This window comes from Haliotis asinina, chromosome 16, assembly GCF_037392515.1.
Source record: "Haliotis asinina isolate JCU_RB_2024 chromosome 16, JCU_Hal_asi_v2, whole genome shotgun sequence".
Taxonomy (NCBI): domain Eukaryota; kingdom Metazoa; phylum Mollusca; class Gastropoda; order Lepetellida; family Haliotidae; genus Haliotis; species Haliotis asinina.
The window spans coordinates 10,524,806-10,543,094 of NC_090295.1; the positions used below are offsets into that span (position 1 = coordinate 10,524,806).

The window sequence follows — 18,289 nt, forward strand, 5'->3', positions numbered from 1 at the left end:
TTGGCTATAGGAATGAAGCCTTGTGGCCTGCTTCTGTCATGTAATATATTTGTGTCTTTTTACGTATTGTGCTCTTTAGAATCACCTGAAACTTACACAATAAACTTTCTGAAGGTCTATGTCAGGATAAGTCCCTTTAAAATTCTTGTTGATTGGGAAATAAGCCTAAACCTCAAGTCTTTTCATGAGTTACATTCGTTAGTTTCATTCAGCAGAATAATGTTAGTATCTTGATACTTGCCCTGTATTTATATTGTATTCTACCATGACTTTAGTAAATACTGCATTGTGATTGGTTAATCAAAGCCATTCAGAGGAATATAATCACATTATAAACCTCTGATTTTCCAACACAGTATATTTATCACCTAATCATGTAGAACCTTCTGAAACCTATCATAGGTCCCTTCTGTAGCCTGTGGAGGGGTTGTCAAATCAAGGCAAATATGTGGAGAATCACAAAGAGATGTGGGCAGTGGGCTAACCTAGTGGTAGAAGTGTTCACTCGTCACACCCAAGACCCGGGTTCGATTGCCCACATGGTTACTATGTGTGAAGCCCATTTCTGGTGTCCCCTGCCATGATATTGCTGAAATATTGCTAAAAGTGGCATAAATCGTACTCCAATCAATCAATCAATCAATCAATCAATCATGGTCTCTGTGTCAAAAAATGCCTTTGTACGACTATGGTCATGTTGACGCCTGTACTTTAACATCCACTTGCACCAACAACCTCACATACAGGCCTGGTCTGATTTTATTGCAACAGTGATATCTACTGCATATGAACAAAAAATGTCCTGAAACAATGATTCAGTTGCAGTTTGTATATGTTGAGTCGTATTTGTTGCAGTTGTCCCTGACAGCGTACGACATGAAAAGCTGGGGAGAGATTGCTGACCTTGCCCAGACCATGGCTTTCACCAACACTCACGGACATCCAGATATGGTCAGATAGTGCTAGACTTCATCTAAATTGTCATGTTTTTGTTTCATGGAACATTTCATGGTCTGTGTATTAGGGTCTGTCATTCACCTAATGAACTTTTGAGGCAATAAGATTCAGATTTGTTCACTTTTCCTCAAAATGCTTCAAAGAGAATTGTTCAAATGAAAACATGTTTGATTCATAAAACGATCAGAGTGTATATGAGAAAATCTTTCAATGATTATCCATTAATTCTATCACATTAGGAAAACATTCTGAATTTATCTTTTCACATATGAATAAGTGTGACCAGTCATGCATATTCTAATATAAACATTTCATGTGTTACCCCCAAAGTGTAGAATGGTTTCTTTGAGCTTTAAGATTGATTGATTGTTTATATCTTCCTTGTTAAGTCAGTAGCCACAAGCATGCAACATAAACTTGTCGATAGAGATTACTTGATGGATCTGATAACTTGCTTGTATGCATATCACTGTAAATCAATGTTCATGATATCAATCACTGAGTTGTCCTAACACTAAACCATACAGTTGGATTCTTGAAGTCAGGGGGTGACATTAGCACCTGCACAGGTGGTTTTCAAGAGAAAAACGAGTTTCTTGTTTTGTATATATTTTATTCAAAATATAGTTATAGTTATATATAGGAGAACTCTGTATTATCTGGCACAAGTCCTGATTTCAGTTCTTGTTCCACAGTTACATGGGCTGCTGTTTACTCGCAAGAAGGATGGGAGAATGTCCTGTAAAGTTGCCTTCACGTCAGAAGATTACACCATTCATTTTAGATCAGGTAAGTGACTGACTCACCATTGATGTGTACAGTGTGTGAAGCCCATTTCTGGTGTCCTTTGCCTTGAAATTGCTGGAGAATCATTCAAAGCAGTGTAAAACATCACTCATTACATCAGCCTATCACTGATGGAGGAGTGACTGAAATATGTCCCCTTCTGTCAGTGTTCTCTCAGCATTTATTATGGCATGTACTTAAGTTCACATCCTTCCATCACTGTCTATGTCATTGTGTATGTTTGTCCAGGGAAAACCACATGGCGAAGAGAAGAATCACTGGCTTATATTCTAAGTGTGGAGATGGTAGATCTACCATTGTCTGAGAACCAGGCCAAGTTTGAGGATGAATTTGGTTCTATTGAAGGTATGTAATTTGGTAGAGATTGAACATTGGATTTATGTGTATCTTATGTGTTCTTTGTCATTATCCCATTTCATGTCATCTCACTATATTTAGGACAGATCATGTCCTGTATCCTTGACAGATTATGCCCAATATCCCTGACAGATTATGCCCTGTATCCTTGACAGATTATGCCCTGTATCCTTGACAGATTATGCCCTGTATCCCCGATAGATTATGTCCTATATCCCTGACAGATTATGCCCTGTATCCCTGACAGATCATGTCCTGTATCCCTGACAGATTATGTCCTATATCCCTGACAGATTATGCCCTGTATCCCCGATAGATTATGCCCAATATCCCTGTAAGATTATGCCCTGTATCCCTGACAGATCATGTCCTGTATCCCTAACAGATCATGTCCTGTATCCTTGACAGATTATGCCCTGTATTCCCCGATAGATTATGCCCAATATCCCTGTAAGATTATGCCCTGTATCCCTGACAGATCATGTCCTGTATCCCTAACAGATCATGTCCTGTATCCTTGACAGATTATGCCCTGTATCCCCCGATAGATTATGCCCAATATCCCTGTAAGATTATGCCCTGTATCCCTGACAGATTATGTCCTATATCCCTAACAGATCATGTCCTATATCCCTGCCAGCAGTGTCCATTCTTGTCACTGGATGATATGATGCTTCAGGTATTTGTAATTAAAGACACTGAACACTGAGGATATTTCCCAACACAAGGATGCACACTAGAAAACTGATTATTGTTTTCAGACACTAACACTTTGTAATGTTCATCTCTCTATATAAAATAATCACTCATGAAAAAGTGAAAGCACTGGCCATAAGTAGTGCTTCATTTAGTGAGTAGTGCTTCATCACTAACAGCCACAAATCAATGACCAGGTTTGTTTACTGTAACAATACAATGTATTTTTTGAGTAAGCACAATACTTGAAGAAGCATATTCCCCAAAGCTTGTACCCAAGGATTGTAACTGTATTATCATACTGCACTGAAACATTTATGTGAAAGTAATAATGTTCTGTGGTTGTTTTAGATGATATTGCTGCCATGTTTGTGAAACGGTTGCTGGCACAGCTGTCACAGATACAGGTAGTGTATTTCAGTCAGTCTGTTTGGAAGAGATGGTAGTCTGAGAAATTCCAATAAATTTTAACAATTTAGGATAACATGACCTGAAATAGTGTTGAAATCCTGGAATTGAGATGCAAGGCTGATAATTAAGATTGTCTTAACGTTTGATTGTCTTGAAGTATTTAGATGGAACTGTTGTTAGGAGATGACACTTAACATGTTGATTACATAGGTGATTATGCTGATTTGACAAAAATAAATATTCATGTCCAACAAAGTAGGTGATTATGCTGATTTGACAAAAATAAATATTCCTGGCCAACACACATACCATCTATGGATTATTGTTTAAATGTTTACCTGTACCATGCTAGTCTCAGGTAGATGTACATGTTTTCTTTAGTCGTTTGCTGAGGGCCTGATCAACAAGCTTCAGGGCCACCGACATCACTCCTCCATGGTTGCCCATGACAACGAGGACCTGGAGGAAGAGGAGGACGACTTGGAGGAAGATCTGACTCGTGATGAGTTTAACCTGAAGAAGATCATCATTGCTGTAACAGCATCAGGGAAGGTGAGAAGACCAAAATAAGACAAAGATTGGAATGGAATTTCCTGCAGAGTGACATAGTTTGAACCTCTTGCCGGAGAGACCCTTGGAGATCCAGTAACCCGTGCTTGTTGCAAGAGTTGCCAAACGGGATTGGGGCAGTATATTAGACAGTGAAACTAAACAGACGCAGAAAAATTATTGTGAAATCAAATCCAAACAAATTCTGTGTATTGTTTATGATATTTGCATCAGTTGTTATGAAATGGCCCACTTATGAAGATCTGGGTTAGAATTGGTCTTCAGCAACCTTGTCGTGAAAGGCAAGTGACACGATCGGGTGGTAAGGCTTTATGACTTGATTGATACATGTCGTCGTATCCCAACTGTCTAGAGCAATGCTCATGATATTGATCACTTGATTGTCTGGTCCAATCTCAATTATATACAGACCACTGCCATATATATATATATACCACACAGCAAAAGAAACGCAAGTTTACGAAAAATGAGATCCCATGAATGTAGGCATTCATGTTCATGTGTTATATTTAAAAACGGTTTTGTTTCTTTAGTTGGAATATTGCTGAGTGCTGCGTTAAACCCATCTTTAAGATGTTTGGACCGATGCGTTTAGACATGATACAAATACATTTACCACATTGCTGTCTGCATCAGATATTGATATTCTAAAATAATTAATTAAACATGTTATATTTCTACTCTTCAAGGAAAGAGTAAATCATAAATGTATGAAATCATTCCTTTTTGTTGCAGATATTTGGTTTGCGAAGTCACACAGGCAAGTTAGTATGGCAGCAGTTCCTGCCAGAGTTGTCTCCCTTTGACCGTTACTCAAAACAGCGGCTAGTCTTGTACACACAGAGGACCACAGCTCACTTCCCTCTGCTGCCCCAGTGTGTCGTGGTTGGCAAGAGTCGGGTCAGTCTCACCCAACTGTTAGAAACTTGTTACAAACAGAGAGACATGCGATATTCTTGATTCTGAGGTCTTGCAGGAGTGGAAATAAACCATTGCCCAACGTCCAGTCAAGTGGGGTTTTCTTACTGTCGGGCAAGCAAATTTGTATAATATCATGCTGAACCGGTGTCCAGTAGACTTCCCAGTGTTAATATTCTTGCTTATTTATATAGTCAACAAAAAGATTGGTATACTAGAAAAAATATCAGGGCAAGTAATTTTATGTCTGCCACTGTAACGGTGTATACTAGCAATTATAAAGTTATTTCCACCCCTGTCTTGGTGTTTGAATCTGGATGTAACATGATGAAAAGGAGACTTTCTCACTTTAAATTACAAAAGAAATATGAAGATCAATGCTACTTTTTCTTCGAAAATTAACTAACATATCTTTTTTAATATTTCATTAAGCCTGAAGACAGTGTTTAATTGAGTCGGATTGTTTTGAACATTTGTTTTTATTTCTGATTTACGTTTATGTTTTAATATGTATCCTGAGGTTACCGGTTTTCACTCAGATAAAAAAAGTGCATATAAAGTATAGACAAATAACACTTTCAGTGTATGATTGTACCTACTCATTAATGTCATGTATTTGTTTCCTTATCACTGATTACTGTAACAGAAAATAAAGTGAATGTCAATTGTGTTTGCTTCGGAGGTCTCCAAGTGACATCACCTATTTTCACTCATTGGTTGGCTATTTATGGCCTCCCAGTTGCGCACTGCACTGCAGGGAAATTCCCATCACGAAGTGAAATGAATGAACTTGAACTGAGATGGTGGAAATGAGTAACAGAGCAAGATATGTAGAATCATAACAAAATTGTCAAAATTATCACATAAATATCATAATATCCTTCGTTTAATTCCATGTTCTGTGTAGCCCAAACTCAATGGCAGTTTAATTTCGAATTGGTGAACGCAATGTGAAATCAGTTCCTGGTTCTGAATGTATAAATGCTGTCTTCAGAAGATGAATGTTTTTCTTTTATAGAAAACGGGAAATGGCTTTCTTTATGCCTTTGACCCAGTTTCTGGGTCCCCAGTGGAAGGATTGCCCACCCATGGCCTTGACCTTGGCTATGATGTCATACAGGCAGCTCTTCTCTCCGAGATGAGCGAAGACTTTGTGAGAGGTTTGGTTCTCCTCGGCTCTGACTACAGGGTGAGTAATATCAAACAACATATGGCTCCAGGTTAAAGCATCCCAGGCAACATATTAAAGCAGATAGAGGCAACAGAATGGATTTGGCAGTCAGGCAATGGATTTGTTTCATTATGTGGATCATTGCTCACAACGTCGATCATTTGGTCCTGTTCTTTGACATTATTTACAGACCATCATTGTCATGAAGCTATGATATTGTACAGCTAGGCATTTAACAACAAACACATACCACAAGCAAGAATTATATAGGATTAAAAAGACCTGGACATCTGTCATCCAGCCTTAAAAAGCCCTAATGTTGGATATTTTGAACAAAATGACAAAATTTTATTGGATATGTTGAAAAGGTTTTGAAGTTGGCATTGTTAAATTTGATTACTCTAATATATTACATGATGGCATAATGAAAGAAATCATCTTTGCACATTTAATCAGATTGACAGATGATCCTGAATCTCATTTCACAAAGCTCTTGTAAGCCTAACATCTCTTTTCTCGTAGCATTCGTACCTCCTGTGTTACAGTATCGGAGGCAAGAATGTTACAAGATCTTAGACTTATGAGAGTTTGGTGAAATGGGGGCCTGGTATTAGTGGAACAATGTTGAGGTGGCAATATTTACTGTTACATAGCAGTATGACATGTCTGACAGTACATTCAGCAGTGAAACTGAATACTGACATAGTACTTAGAAAATGTACCATCTAGTTCGGTCTAAACAAATTCTGTGTATTATTTATGATGTTTGCATCAGTTGTTATAAACATGAAGATCTGTGTTAGAATTGGTCTTTTATCAGCCTAGTCGTAAAAGACAGCTAATGGGATCAGGTGTCAGTCTCGCTGGTTGATTTGGTTGACACATCTCATTGTATGCCAATTGCATAGATCAACGCAGTGGATCACTGGATTGTCTGGTCCATACTCAGTTATTTACTGACCGCTGACATAGAGTTCGAATATTGCCGAGTCCTGTCTTAAGCAACAAAGAAACAAATATGACCTGGTCCCCGCCGAAATTTCTTACAGGCCACTTTAGTAGGACTGCAAACTTGCTTTTTTTATGTGAGCAGTGTTCGAAATAATTGCTGGCCCGCAGGCCCAGCGCTGGTTGTTCTTGCATTGGGCTTGCAGTTTCAAATATCTATAGGCCCTTGTGGCCCTCAGTAAATTATCTGTCATTTTTAACAACTGGAATCTTTCCCTTGTTTCTTTTCAGTTTATTTATGATTATAAATCATCCGTAAACATGGATAAACTAAGTTTCACTTCCTGGTATATCAGCACTTTGCCCAAAGTAATGTCAACACTAGTCTTGAACAATTAAAAAATGTCTCTCTGCACCATAGGGTTCGCTAACTGATTTTGTAGAAACAGTGTGAAACTGTGACCAGTGTAGTCTATTTTATTTTTATTGGTTTGACCTTAACAAAAGAGGCCTGCAGATAGCATTCCAGCCTGTAGATTTTAAAACCAGACGACAGCAGGCCCTCATGGCCTGCTGGCAAATGAAAGCATTGCAAACACTGCATGTGAGAATGTCACTGAGTTGTATGTCCTTGTCATACGAAGGTCCGCTTCTACCCCAAGTCTGTCAAGTCAGTTGCTGAGAAACGTCTCTCGTCTATGTTCATTTATGTGTCGGAGATTGACACAGGCTACATGAATGGCTACAGGGTCCTGGCCAGAAGTAATGGGGTAAGTGTCAGCTGTTTGTCATTGGTTGGGTCATTTCTGTGTGTCCGTTTCCAAACAAAATTTTGTCAATTATTATGGCTTCAGGAATTTCCCATTGGTATAATTGTCAGTTTGTCATAGTGTTTTTGAGTGTCAGCATTACTCTGTGGTAGGTTTAGCTTCTTGATGTTCCAGCAGGTGTTTTGATGAAAGTTGTGCTCTTTAATGGGCGCACTTCTTTGCATTCATTTAGAGCTACATGGATCATTGCTCAAATCATTGCTTTGACCATTTATTCATATTTTAATAATTTATTATGAGTTGTTGAATGAGCAGATATAATTTGGGTTTCATTGTCCGTACAATACTGTAATAGAATGACCAAGTATGGCTGGTATACTGACTGAGCCATATTCAAATCATTGTTTTCATAATTTCTGATCATATTAAACGTCTTTTGGCTTACATTTCCAGTATGCTGCAATGTTTTTGTAAGGCCTAAATTCCAAGCCCACTAGATATATGCTGTGGCTATATTTGCATATCTTTACTTGAATTTGACTTGATACCTTGAAACCAAAGCTGGACACATAGATGACTGTAGGTGAGTGTTCATATTTCAATAGATGCATCTGGTTTGTGTGTACAGGAGGTTGAGGCAGACCCGGTGTGGAACATTGACCTGCAAAAAAAACAGCAGAGGATTGTTGATGTTATCTCCAAAAGGGTTAATGGTGAGTTGAGTGATATACAGTCATCCCTTGCCAGAACGCGGGTCTTGTGGTCCACGGATGACCCCCTGCGTTATAGTACCTATTACCTAATGTGGAACAAAGGCCAAGTAAAATCATATTTTCCAAGGACACAACAAAACTGCTATTTCATGAATTGTGCCCAGTCAAAAATATATTGTATCATTGAAAGTGAAAATAACCAAATTTTGAAAATGAAAATATATATATGTACGGGAAACTTGTGACCAAAAATCACTAGACATGATAATTTAATTGTTGTTCCTGTTATGCTACCTGTTATCAAAGACGAATATTCACGTGAATATACGTCTTTGCTGTTATTCAGCTAAGCTGGAAATAGCGATCAGCTGTGCACAGATGTTTTGGTCCAATGTACAGGTGATTCAGGTTAAAATGATGTGATGATATTACATCAAAGAACTTCTATTTCATTATCAGAATAATTTACATATTAAGCAGTTATCGTAACAGATTAGTGTACATTGCTATCTGGCTAGTATATAATGCATGTTTTCTGCAAACATATTTAATATAACAATGAACACAGGCCGTTACCTGTCAGGATACATTTTACGTAGGAGACAGTTTGACAAGTCACCGCTGACGTCCTGTGGTACTTGCAGCTCTGATTGTAAAGAAACAAAATGTTGGCCATTTTATTGTTGAAAATGATTTCAATGAGTCAATAACGCGGGTCTCGGAGTCCATGGATTATGAGGTTGTAATCTGTTCGTGATTGTTAAGAATAATGTAAAATTGGTGCTATCGTGGTAGGCAGATGCCTTAAACAAAATGCCCCCACGCTGGACTAATACAGACAGAAGCAACCACAGAGAAATACTTGATGGATGATATAAATCTCTGCATTGTCTTGTTCAACCCTGATTATTTAGGGGCACAAGAGTATTGATGAAGGTACTGCCTCAGTAACCCATGGTAATATGTTTCTTTGAAGAACATGTGCACTCACAAGGTCGAGTGTTGGGAGACAGAAGTGTGTTGTACAAGTACCTTAACCCCAACTTAGTTGCCGTGGTAACTGAGGGAGAGGAACCAGCCGTTACATCAGCAACCCATAAAGGTGAGTCTGTCAACTTGTTTTGTATCTTTTTACCTAATCCCGCATTACTCCTTAATGCATTTAGTGCTTTCCTTTTGACAGAAGCTGTGCGATGGCAAGATGGCGACTCGCATGGTTGGAACAACATCTCTTTGACGTTTCCATCGCACAGTTTGGTCTTGTCAAAAGGAAAGCAGTAAATGCATTAAGGAGTAATGCAGGATAAGTATATAAACATAAAACATATCTAGATTTTGCTAGATTTATAAATACCATGAAGTGGGAGGGAGATATCACTTTGAGCTCCATCCTTCCGTTCTTCTGTTTGCCATGATGGAGAGAGATTTTTTCAGAATCTGTTGCAGATAGGGACCACATGACATATGTTTTCAGGACATGACTACAGTCAAGCCGCGTTAATCCGAACACTTCTGTTTTTCATCAAAAACGTTCGGATAGTGAAACGTACAGACTACTGAAGCAAACACCACCTCAGGAGAGTTACTTCCCTTTGACATACTGAGACAAGAACATACGAACATATACATGTATCAAATGACTTTATTACAGTTTGTAGACATAACAACTTGAATATTAACATAACAATCAATCAATGGAATGTCTGAACAGATTATCTATAGTATTACACATACCAATCACTCACGTCTGTTGAAAGAAATCTCCAATAACAGTCTGCTTCCCCTTGATAAACTTGTTTCGAAATTGAGTAACGTGATTTGAAGCAGTAAAGCCACCCGCGTGAATAGCCAAAATCATGAATGTCCATTTTGTTTCCGAATTTTTGACCAAAATGCTTACTAATCAGATCAAAACTGGCTTTAGGATTTTTCTCTTTGTATCTACAAATTTCTCTTTTTTGTGCGGCAGTAATTTCACATCGTTTACGCTTAGGGGCGGGACTTGCCATTGTGACTGACAGGTATCAAGTGCAGTTGATCTCATTTTGACTCGATCGGTATTTTATACAGCAAGGAAACATGACAGGTATTACTCAAACTAAACAAAAGTGAAACCTATTAACTGATTAAAATCACAAACTAATGACATGCTCAACTCAGAAGTGTCACCTCAGTTAACAATTACAACTGAAGTCAGCTGATGAAGACCAGCGCTAATCAGAGGCGCGCACGAGGTAAGACTATTATCCGAACCTTTTTGATGTACCGCCGGATTAATGAAGCAAAACCATGTGTAATTAGCCAATCTGTTACCGCTAATTAACGTTCGGATACGGAGACTGAAGCATCGGATTAATGAATCAACAGGTAATGAGTTTATATAGTAAACAAGATTGGTTACAGCCAGCTACTGTTCGGATATCGTGGGAATCGGATTGTCGGGGTCCGGACTAACGCGGTCTGACTGTACCTTGATGGAGTTTGAAAGTGGAAACGGTGTTGGCATTTTGATATGCGTATCTTGACTTGGTGCACAGTATCTCCTATGGGGATAGATTTACTCAGGAACAGTTGTAAACAAAACCTTGTTACGATTCTTAACAGAGTTATGGCCCTTGTCATGTTTTTCTCAAACAGGCTGATGTTGCAATGACACACTATCTTAAACAGGTTGTCAGGTTGCCTTGTGGTGACAGTGTTCACTTGTCCCAGCAAAGACCCAGGTTCTATTCCCCACATGGTTGAATGTGTGAAGCCCATTTCAGGTGTTCCCCACCATAATATAGCTGCAATGTTGTTATTAGCTCCATAAAACCTGATGCACTCACAGCTGTCTTTGTTGTGTATCATGCGATGTTGCTGTCATGTTTTTTAAAGGCCCTTCCAGTTTCTTCAACATCTACCTCATTGATGGAGTGACAGGTCACATCGTGTTCCACGTCAACCACAAGAGAGCAAAGGGACCGGTCAACATTGTCCACTCTGAGAATTGGGTGGTGGTGAGTAACCTTGGACACAGTGTCCACCTTACTTTCCGTCATTGCAAACATGTAGCTCAAAACCTATCCACCAGTAAAATTGTAGAGTTTGAGGGGTGTAAGGGTAGCCTACTGGCAAACAAGGATAAGTTGGACTGGCATAGAGAACGTGTTTACAAGAATTAGGCTGTGCACGACAATGAACAATCTTGTTTTTTTTTTGGTTTTGGGGTTTGTTTGTTTTTTGTGAAAGGTAGAGTAGATGTTGTTTAGTGCACATACAGTCCATAACAATGAAATTGATTCCTTGCTCATAAGACTCTTGTGTGGTCGGTGTAGCAAGGTGGTAATACAGTTCACTTGATTGCGAACAACCAAGGGCCCCTTCACACACAATAACAAGCACCCATGAGCGGCGCTCATACATACTGATAGTCAGTTGTCAGGTTGGTGCTCTCAGATTTCCTTCAGTCACCTCTCACAGATTACTTAGGTAGCTGTGAAGATCTTAGTCAGAATTCATCCTCACCAACCGTTGCTTGTCATGAGAAGCAAGTTGCAGGATTAGGTGGTCAGACTCGCTGACTTGATTGACACTTGTCATTGTATCCCAGTTGCGTAGATTGATGTCCATGATGCAGATCACTGGATTGTCTGGTCCAGACTTTATTATTTCCAACCCACCACAGTGTAGTTGCAGACAAGCCTAAATAGAAATTGCTTAGTAAGCTGTACTGATGACATTTTTATTCTGTCAGGGTTTGAAGTAATTTTAGTATTTTATATCATCATATTTGAAAGCAATATGATGAGCGTTCTCATATCAATTTGCCCATATATACATAGAATACTGCGAGTTATCAACAGATGGTCATGATATAAATGAAAGTCCTATGGTATCTGACAGAGTAACAGCAAGGATATGATTGGATGTTAAGAAAGTTTGACGTTTATTTAATGCAATCATTCTAAACATTTTACAGTTTTTATGTTTTGTGTACATGAATTAATACTGTTTGCAGAGTGATTGAGCTAACTGTGAATAAAGTGAAGTTTATAAAACTGTATAAGGGACCATTCATAATTTATGGAAGGGATTTGTGGGCCTCTAGATAATGATGATAATGATTTTAAGACTGGAGGGAGGTAGTGGGATCATTAATTTTGTACACGGGTATTAGGAAAGGGTAGATAGCAATGTTGTACATGTAAATATGTACAAATTATGCTTAAGGATTATGGAAAGGGGGAGGGGGGTGTCATTGGTTTTGTATATCACATAGGGTAGGGTGGGGTGGGGGGGGTCACTTTGTACATGAATGTTAGTGTGGTCATTCACATTGTAGATTCTTCACCATAAAAATCGTCATCATCATCACCACCCCCCTACCCTCGAGCCATAACTTATCAATGGGCCCACCCCTTGACAGAAAGATGGATATGTTGGGAATGTTGCTGTCTTACTCTCTACCTATGTCTGTTATATATCGTCTTCTGTTCTACAGTACTCCTATTTCAACGAGCGACATCGCCGCCCCGAGATGTCAGTGATGGAGATGTTTGAGGGGAAGGAGCAGAGTAACTCCACAGCCTTCTCCTCCTTCAACCCCCCTCCCCAGCCCTTGGTACTGCGCCAGTCTTACATCTTCCCCCTCTCCATCAGCACTATGGCAACCACTGTCACCGAGAAAGGCATCACCAGCAAGAACCTTGTCAGTGAGTAGACATTCACTAGTCGGATGTAACTGAAGCACCGTTCAGAGCATTGTTAAATCAGAGAGTCATCTGCCTGCGTTTTCCAATCCAAACTTGCTGTGATCATTTCACTCTCATCAAGTTACGCACCTCTTCTTTGTCATGAGGCAGTAGGCTAGTCTAAAGGTTAAAGCATCCATTCATCACGCCGAAGATCCAGGTTCGATTCCGAACATGGGTACAGTGTGTGAAGCCCATTGATATTGTCCCTTTCAGTGATATCACTTGAATATTGCTAAGAGCGATGTATAGTCTGACTCATTCTGTCATCATACCTGTGCTTGAAGGCTTGCGGCACATCAAGCTGATTCGCTGGTTTACAACTGAGACACTGTTTAGAACGGCGTTGATCCATCTTACTCAGCAGATAGCTTTTCCAAAAGTAGTGCCAATGAGAAATTCAGAGAGCATTTTCCATCAAACTGACAAAGATAAAGCAATTGTACGTGGTACAGAGGCCTGAAAACATACAACATAGGAAAAATGTTGTTAGATCCTCAAACACACTGTGCGTTTTACAGAGTGTTTCAATAAACAAAACTTCAAACAGTTTATATTATATGAACAGGTTGTCAAGTGGACATTGTGTCTAGACATCTCAAGAAGTTTAATCCATGTGTGCATGTGAAAACCTCGTTTCAGTTGCTCTTAAGAATGGAGGACTTCTTTCAATTCCCAAGGCATTGCTGGATCCAAGACGACCTATCATCCCTTCGCAAGAAACTATGTGAGTCTCAGATTATTGTATTCTACAGCAAACAGATTCCAGATGTCTTCAAACAAATATATGGTGAAACCTGTCTAAACCAACACCATATGGGACCAAAATAAAATGCCAGTTTAGACAGTGATGATTATTTTCCAACATGGCTGCCATGTACGCTCGTGACTCTCTTTATCTCAAAAATGCCTAAATTATCTGGTATGCTTAGAGGAGTGTATTAAGGGACCTTGATTGGACTCCTCCTGCCCTTGCCATCCTAGAGCCTTTGATTCACCTAGCAATCACTACTTCCTGAATATCTAGCATGCCAAGAAGGTTAATTTGTGTATTTGATTATGGGTCCTTGATTGGACTGCTCATGTCAGTTTAGACAGTGTTAATGACAGTCAAAATTGGTTGTTGGGACCAGAAAGTCATGCCGGTTTTGACAGTATACCAGATTAGACAGGTGTCAGTGTATTCACTGTATTTTACTGTCTTTCTTGATTTTGAGCCACATTTATATTTCAGGGAGGAAGGCACCATTCCTTACATTCCTGAGATTCAGGTGTTCACAGAGGCTACTCTCAACTACAACCAGAGTGTGGTGAAAATCAGGGGAATTCACACCACACCGGCAGGACTGGAGTCTACCTCACTTGTCCTAGCCTATGGTCTAGGTAGGTAGCACCTTGCATGTCACATGTCCAACAACCCATGAGGGACCTAGCTTGTCCTAGTCTGTGGTCTGCGTAGGTAACAGGTAACATGTCACATGTTCAACCACCCATGAGTTACCTCACGTATCCTAGTCTATGGTCTAGATAGGTAGCAACTTGCATGTCACATGTTCAGCAACCCAGGCTGGTTACAAATGGCGACTAACGACATCAGGTAGTCCCGCTTGATGACTTGGTTGACACATGTCATCGTATCCCAATTGCGCAGATCGATGCTCATGCTGTTGATCACTGAAACTGAAAAGTGTTGTCCAGATTTGATGACCGGGTTGTTCCAGTGAGAATATTACTGAGTGTCATTCCAAACAGTAAACACCCCCCCCCCCTCCGAAAAGTAACAATTGTTTGATATGGAAATGGACCATTTTATTGATGTTTACATGAAAACATTTTCTGTTTCAGATCTTTTTTACACACGTGTAAATCCATCCAAGATGTTTGATGTTCTGAAGGAAGATTTTGATTATCTTTTCATTGGTACTGTGTTGCTGATAATGATTGCTGTGTCCGTTATATCACAGAAACTAGCATCAAGAAAAGCTTTAAACAGAGCATGGAAGTGATGCAGTCAACTGTTATAGAATAATTTTGTTTATTTATTCAGAATCGTATGTCATATGCTCAATCACATTTTGTAGCATTTATAAGTTTTTCTGACATTGAGACTATCATTACAGTAACAGTAGATTCATGTTTCTAAAAACCAGACTAGTAAAGTTCACAATTATGTTGGTGAGTTCCTGTTAGTTTACGTTAGTAGTGTAATCTCTGAAAAATAAAAATAATATGTAAAAGTCAGTTGGCAATATTCAGTAATTTAATTAACTGTTCTATGGCTGGTTCCACCTTCAAGAATATTTTATCCAAGTGTTTCAAATGCCCCCCTTAATCCAGCATCAGGGTATGGGTTTGAATTCAACATATTTCTCATCATGGTCCTTAGTTTGTCAATAATATATCCATGATTGTGACTTCTGCAAAAGTTATGGTTTAAAAATATCTGCTTGTTTGAGGAAAAATATTAATATGACATAAATCTAAACTACCAACAGTACCTGGTGAGTTGATTCAAGAAAACTATATGCTTGTCCAGATGGTTCCTAGTACTTGGGGTAGCAGGATAGGTCAGTGGGGAAAGTAGTTGTCTGGGTTTGATTCCCCTCATAGGTACAGTGTGCAAAAGCATACTCGCTCACTTCCATAGGTATGTGATGCTGAAAGACTGTTGGTGCAACCCAACAATTAACCATTAGTTAAACAACAACTGTTACAAACAGGAATAAGATGTTATTAGGAATTCTGTTCCTTGCAAGTTGGTTTGTAAAGTATTGGCCTCAGACTCAATGTAGGAAGTTGAAGAAAACAAAATACAAAAATCGAATTAAATTGTTCTTTCAGATTAATATTGCTGAAAGTGCATCTAAAACAATCAAGTTTAAACATTAATTCCATTTGTTGTGAACAACAGTGTTATAATCTTGAATTCTAAAGTTGGCCCCATTTATTTTTCTTTAAAGTCTTTCTCCAGATTTCTGTATTTCAACAATAGTGTGTCACTTTGTAAACAAAAGCAAAGTGTTTCATTACTAACAACTATTGATCCTATATCTTGAAATATAGTTTATGGTGCATAACATTTTTCTACTTGTTTTTATAAAATGGATTCATCAACAGGCATTAAGTCGGTGTGGATGAGGGTATCTATAATGTATGTACTATGGTTTGAACTATGGTTGAAAGTTGTCAGTATTGTGATCTTCCAATGCCTCTAGGTGACAAAAGTAACAAAGGTGTAATGTAAGGTGTTTTCTTTAGTGAATGAATTGTGTACAAAAGGGACTGGTTCATGATACTGTTTTTTGTTCCACTGCATATGTGTATTTAGGAATCAGTTGTTTGTTTTTTGTCAGAAGATATCGGTAAGAACTGTGCAAACATGATAAACTGTTCTCTTGGGTCACAGACTTACCCTTTGTTGTTGATAAATCAAGAAGTTTGAAAAATCATCATTTACCTTCTTTTGTACGTCATCGTATTGATTGTGTGATTGAAAAAATAAGTAATACAAGTTGTTATTACAACATGTATTAGCTTGATGTTATTGCCATTTCAATCTCATGTTTCCTTTGGTATTTTCATTTCCTGTGTGTGAATGATCAGAAATAGATTCCTTTGGATTCAAAACAAAATGACTTTCAGGAATTTTTTTATGTGACTATATGTAAAGATAAATTAGTGTAATTGATGCTTTATTCTTTCAGGTTTTGATACCTTTTCAAAAAGTTTATTAGATTGTAAGATATTTATAAGTGGAAGATAACATTTGTATAACACGCCAGCTGAGAATGTTGAAAGTTGTGCGTTGTTTGTGACCTTGCATCAATCTGTGAGTTAATAATCTGTGAATACCGCTGTCTGTGTATCTTGATGTATGCCATAATCAGACATTTCATAACACCATTTACTATTACTTTGTGTTTCTTTACCACATGTTCACCTTGGGTCAGGGCAGGTGGGGTAGCCTGGTGGTTAAGTGCCCTCTCGTCACACCGAAGACCAGGGTTCAGTTGCCCACATGGGTACAATGTGTAAAGCCCATTTCTGGTGTCCACAAACCTGATACTGCTTGAATATTGCTAAAAGCAGCTTAAACTGTACTCACTCACTATGGGTCAATTTGAGCTTGTGTTAATTGGGAATGCTGTTTTACTTGGGGATAATATTGATACCCCCTGGTAATATTTTTTTTTCAGTATTAATTTTTTTTTCATATTAATCTAGTGTGAATTTACTATGTAAAAATTAATTATATAAGAAACTCTTATTCATTAAAATCTTTTTTTTTCATTGATAAATTAGTATTTTTTTTTACATCTTGCTTTTTTAAAAGTTTAGTAATGTGTCAAATCCTACATGCTGCCGTGAAAATTAATTTTCCTGCTTATGTTTTTCGTGATTTAGTGTTATCTGCTGTAATCTTTCACTGGAGAGGGAAAGAGCAAATTGGTCTTTCTTTTGATGACATTTCACCACCTATCACTCTTCCTCCCCCCTCCCAATTTGATATTTCCTTTTTCCATGACTCCTCTTCTCTAAAAATTATAATTACCTTCAAAAATGAAAGCCGAACCACAAGACCTAATGCTGAGAGTTCCCTACTTACCCCTTTAGTGAGTGACTCTAGATCCTTTGTTGATCCATTCCATTTCTGTTTTGTATTGTCTGGCTGTGTGACTGATGGAAAGAAACTGAAGTTTGGTTGATATGTGAATATACTGCAAAATACTTTGCAGATGTGAACAGATCGTGAAACTGAAAGTGTGTGAATTTTTGTATCACCTGAAAATAAATCTCTTGAATGTTGAATCTTTCATGTATTATTTGAAAAGTGAAGAAACTTGTGAAGAGTTGCTTCCTTTGGCACCCAGGATCTTCTTGTTCAATGAGCTTTCATCAATGGATTGCTTTCACAAAAGTACACAAAGGGTCTTAACATAGACATAACATAGTGTCAGCGCTAAGATTGTTTTGTACAACAGCACTCTGCTCTTGTAACCTTGTAGGTAAAGTGTTCGAATCTTACAAGAAAGAACAGGTTTGATTCCCTACATGCGTACAATGTTTGAAACCTTTTTCAGGTGTCCTCTGCCCAGACAAACAATGCAGAACTTGGTGTGAAACAGTGCTCACTCCTTCCACTTTCAGATGTGATACAACAAAAACACTAGAACAAGAACGAAGTGTTCTCACACTGTAATATACAGTGAAGAGTAACAGCCAGTCAAATATGGTCTT

At 38.4% G+C, this 18,289-nt stretch overlaps 1 protein-coding gene across 1 annotated transcript in view; it reads left to right on the forward strand.

The window, feature by feature from the left end:
* LOC137268288 (ER membrane protein complex subunit 1-like) overlaps positions 1–17,857 on the forward strand; it is a 28,285-nt gene extending 10,428 nt beyond the window's left edge. The window contains exons 11-25 of the mRNA XM_067802833.1: positions 856–951; positions 1,653–1,746; positions 1,993–2,109; positions 3,169–3,224; positions 3,610–3,780; positions 4,534–4,698; positions 5,735–5,905; positions 7,480–7,605; positions 8,234–8,318; positions 9,295–9,420; positions 11,196–11,317; positions 12,802–13,012; positions 13,694–13,778; positions 14,286–14,434; positions 14,897–17,857. Coding sequence (XP_067658934.1) covers positions 856–951; positions 1,653–1,746; positions 1,993–2,109; positions 3,169–3,224; positions 3,610–3,780; positions 4,534–4,698; positions 5,735–5,905; positions 7,480–7,605; positions 8,234–8,318; positions 9,295–9,420; positions 11,196–11,317; positions 12,802–13,012; positions 13,694–13,778; positions 14,286–14,434; positions 14,897–15,057 — 1,935 coding nt within the window. The 3' untranslated portion in view covers positions 15,058–17,857. The remainder of the gene's footprint in view (positions 1–855; positions 952–1,652; positions 1,747–1,992; positions 2,110–3,168; positions 3,225–3,609; positions 3,781–4,533; positions 4,699–5,734; positions 5,906–7,479; positions 7,606–8,233; positions 8,319–9,294; positions 9,421–11,195; positions 11,318–12,801; positions 13,013–13,693; positions 13,779–14,285; positions 14,435–14,896) is intronic.
* Positions 17,858–18,289: the final 432 nt, after the last annotated feature.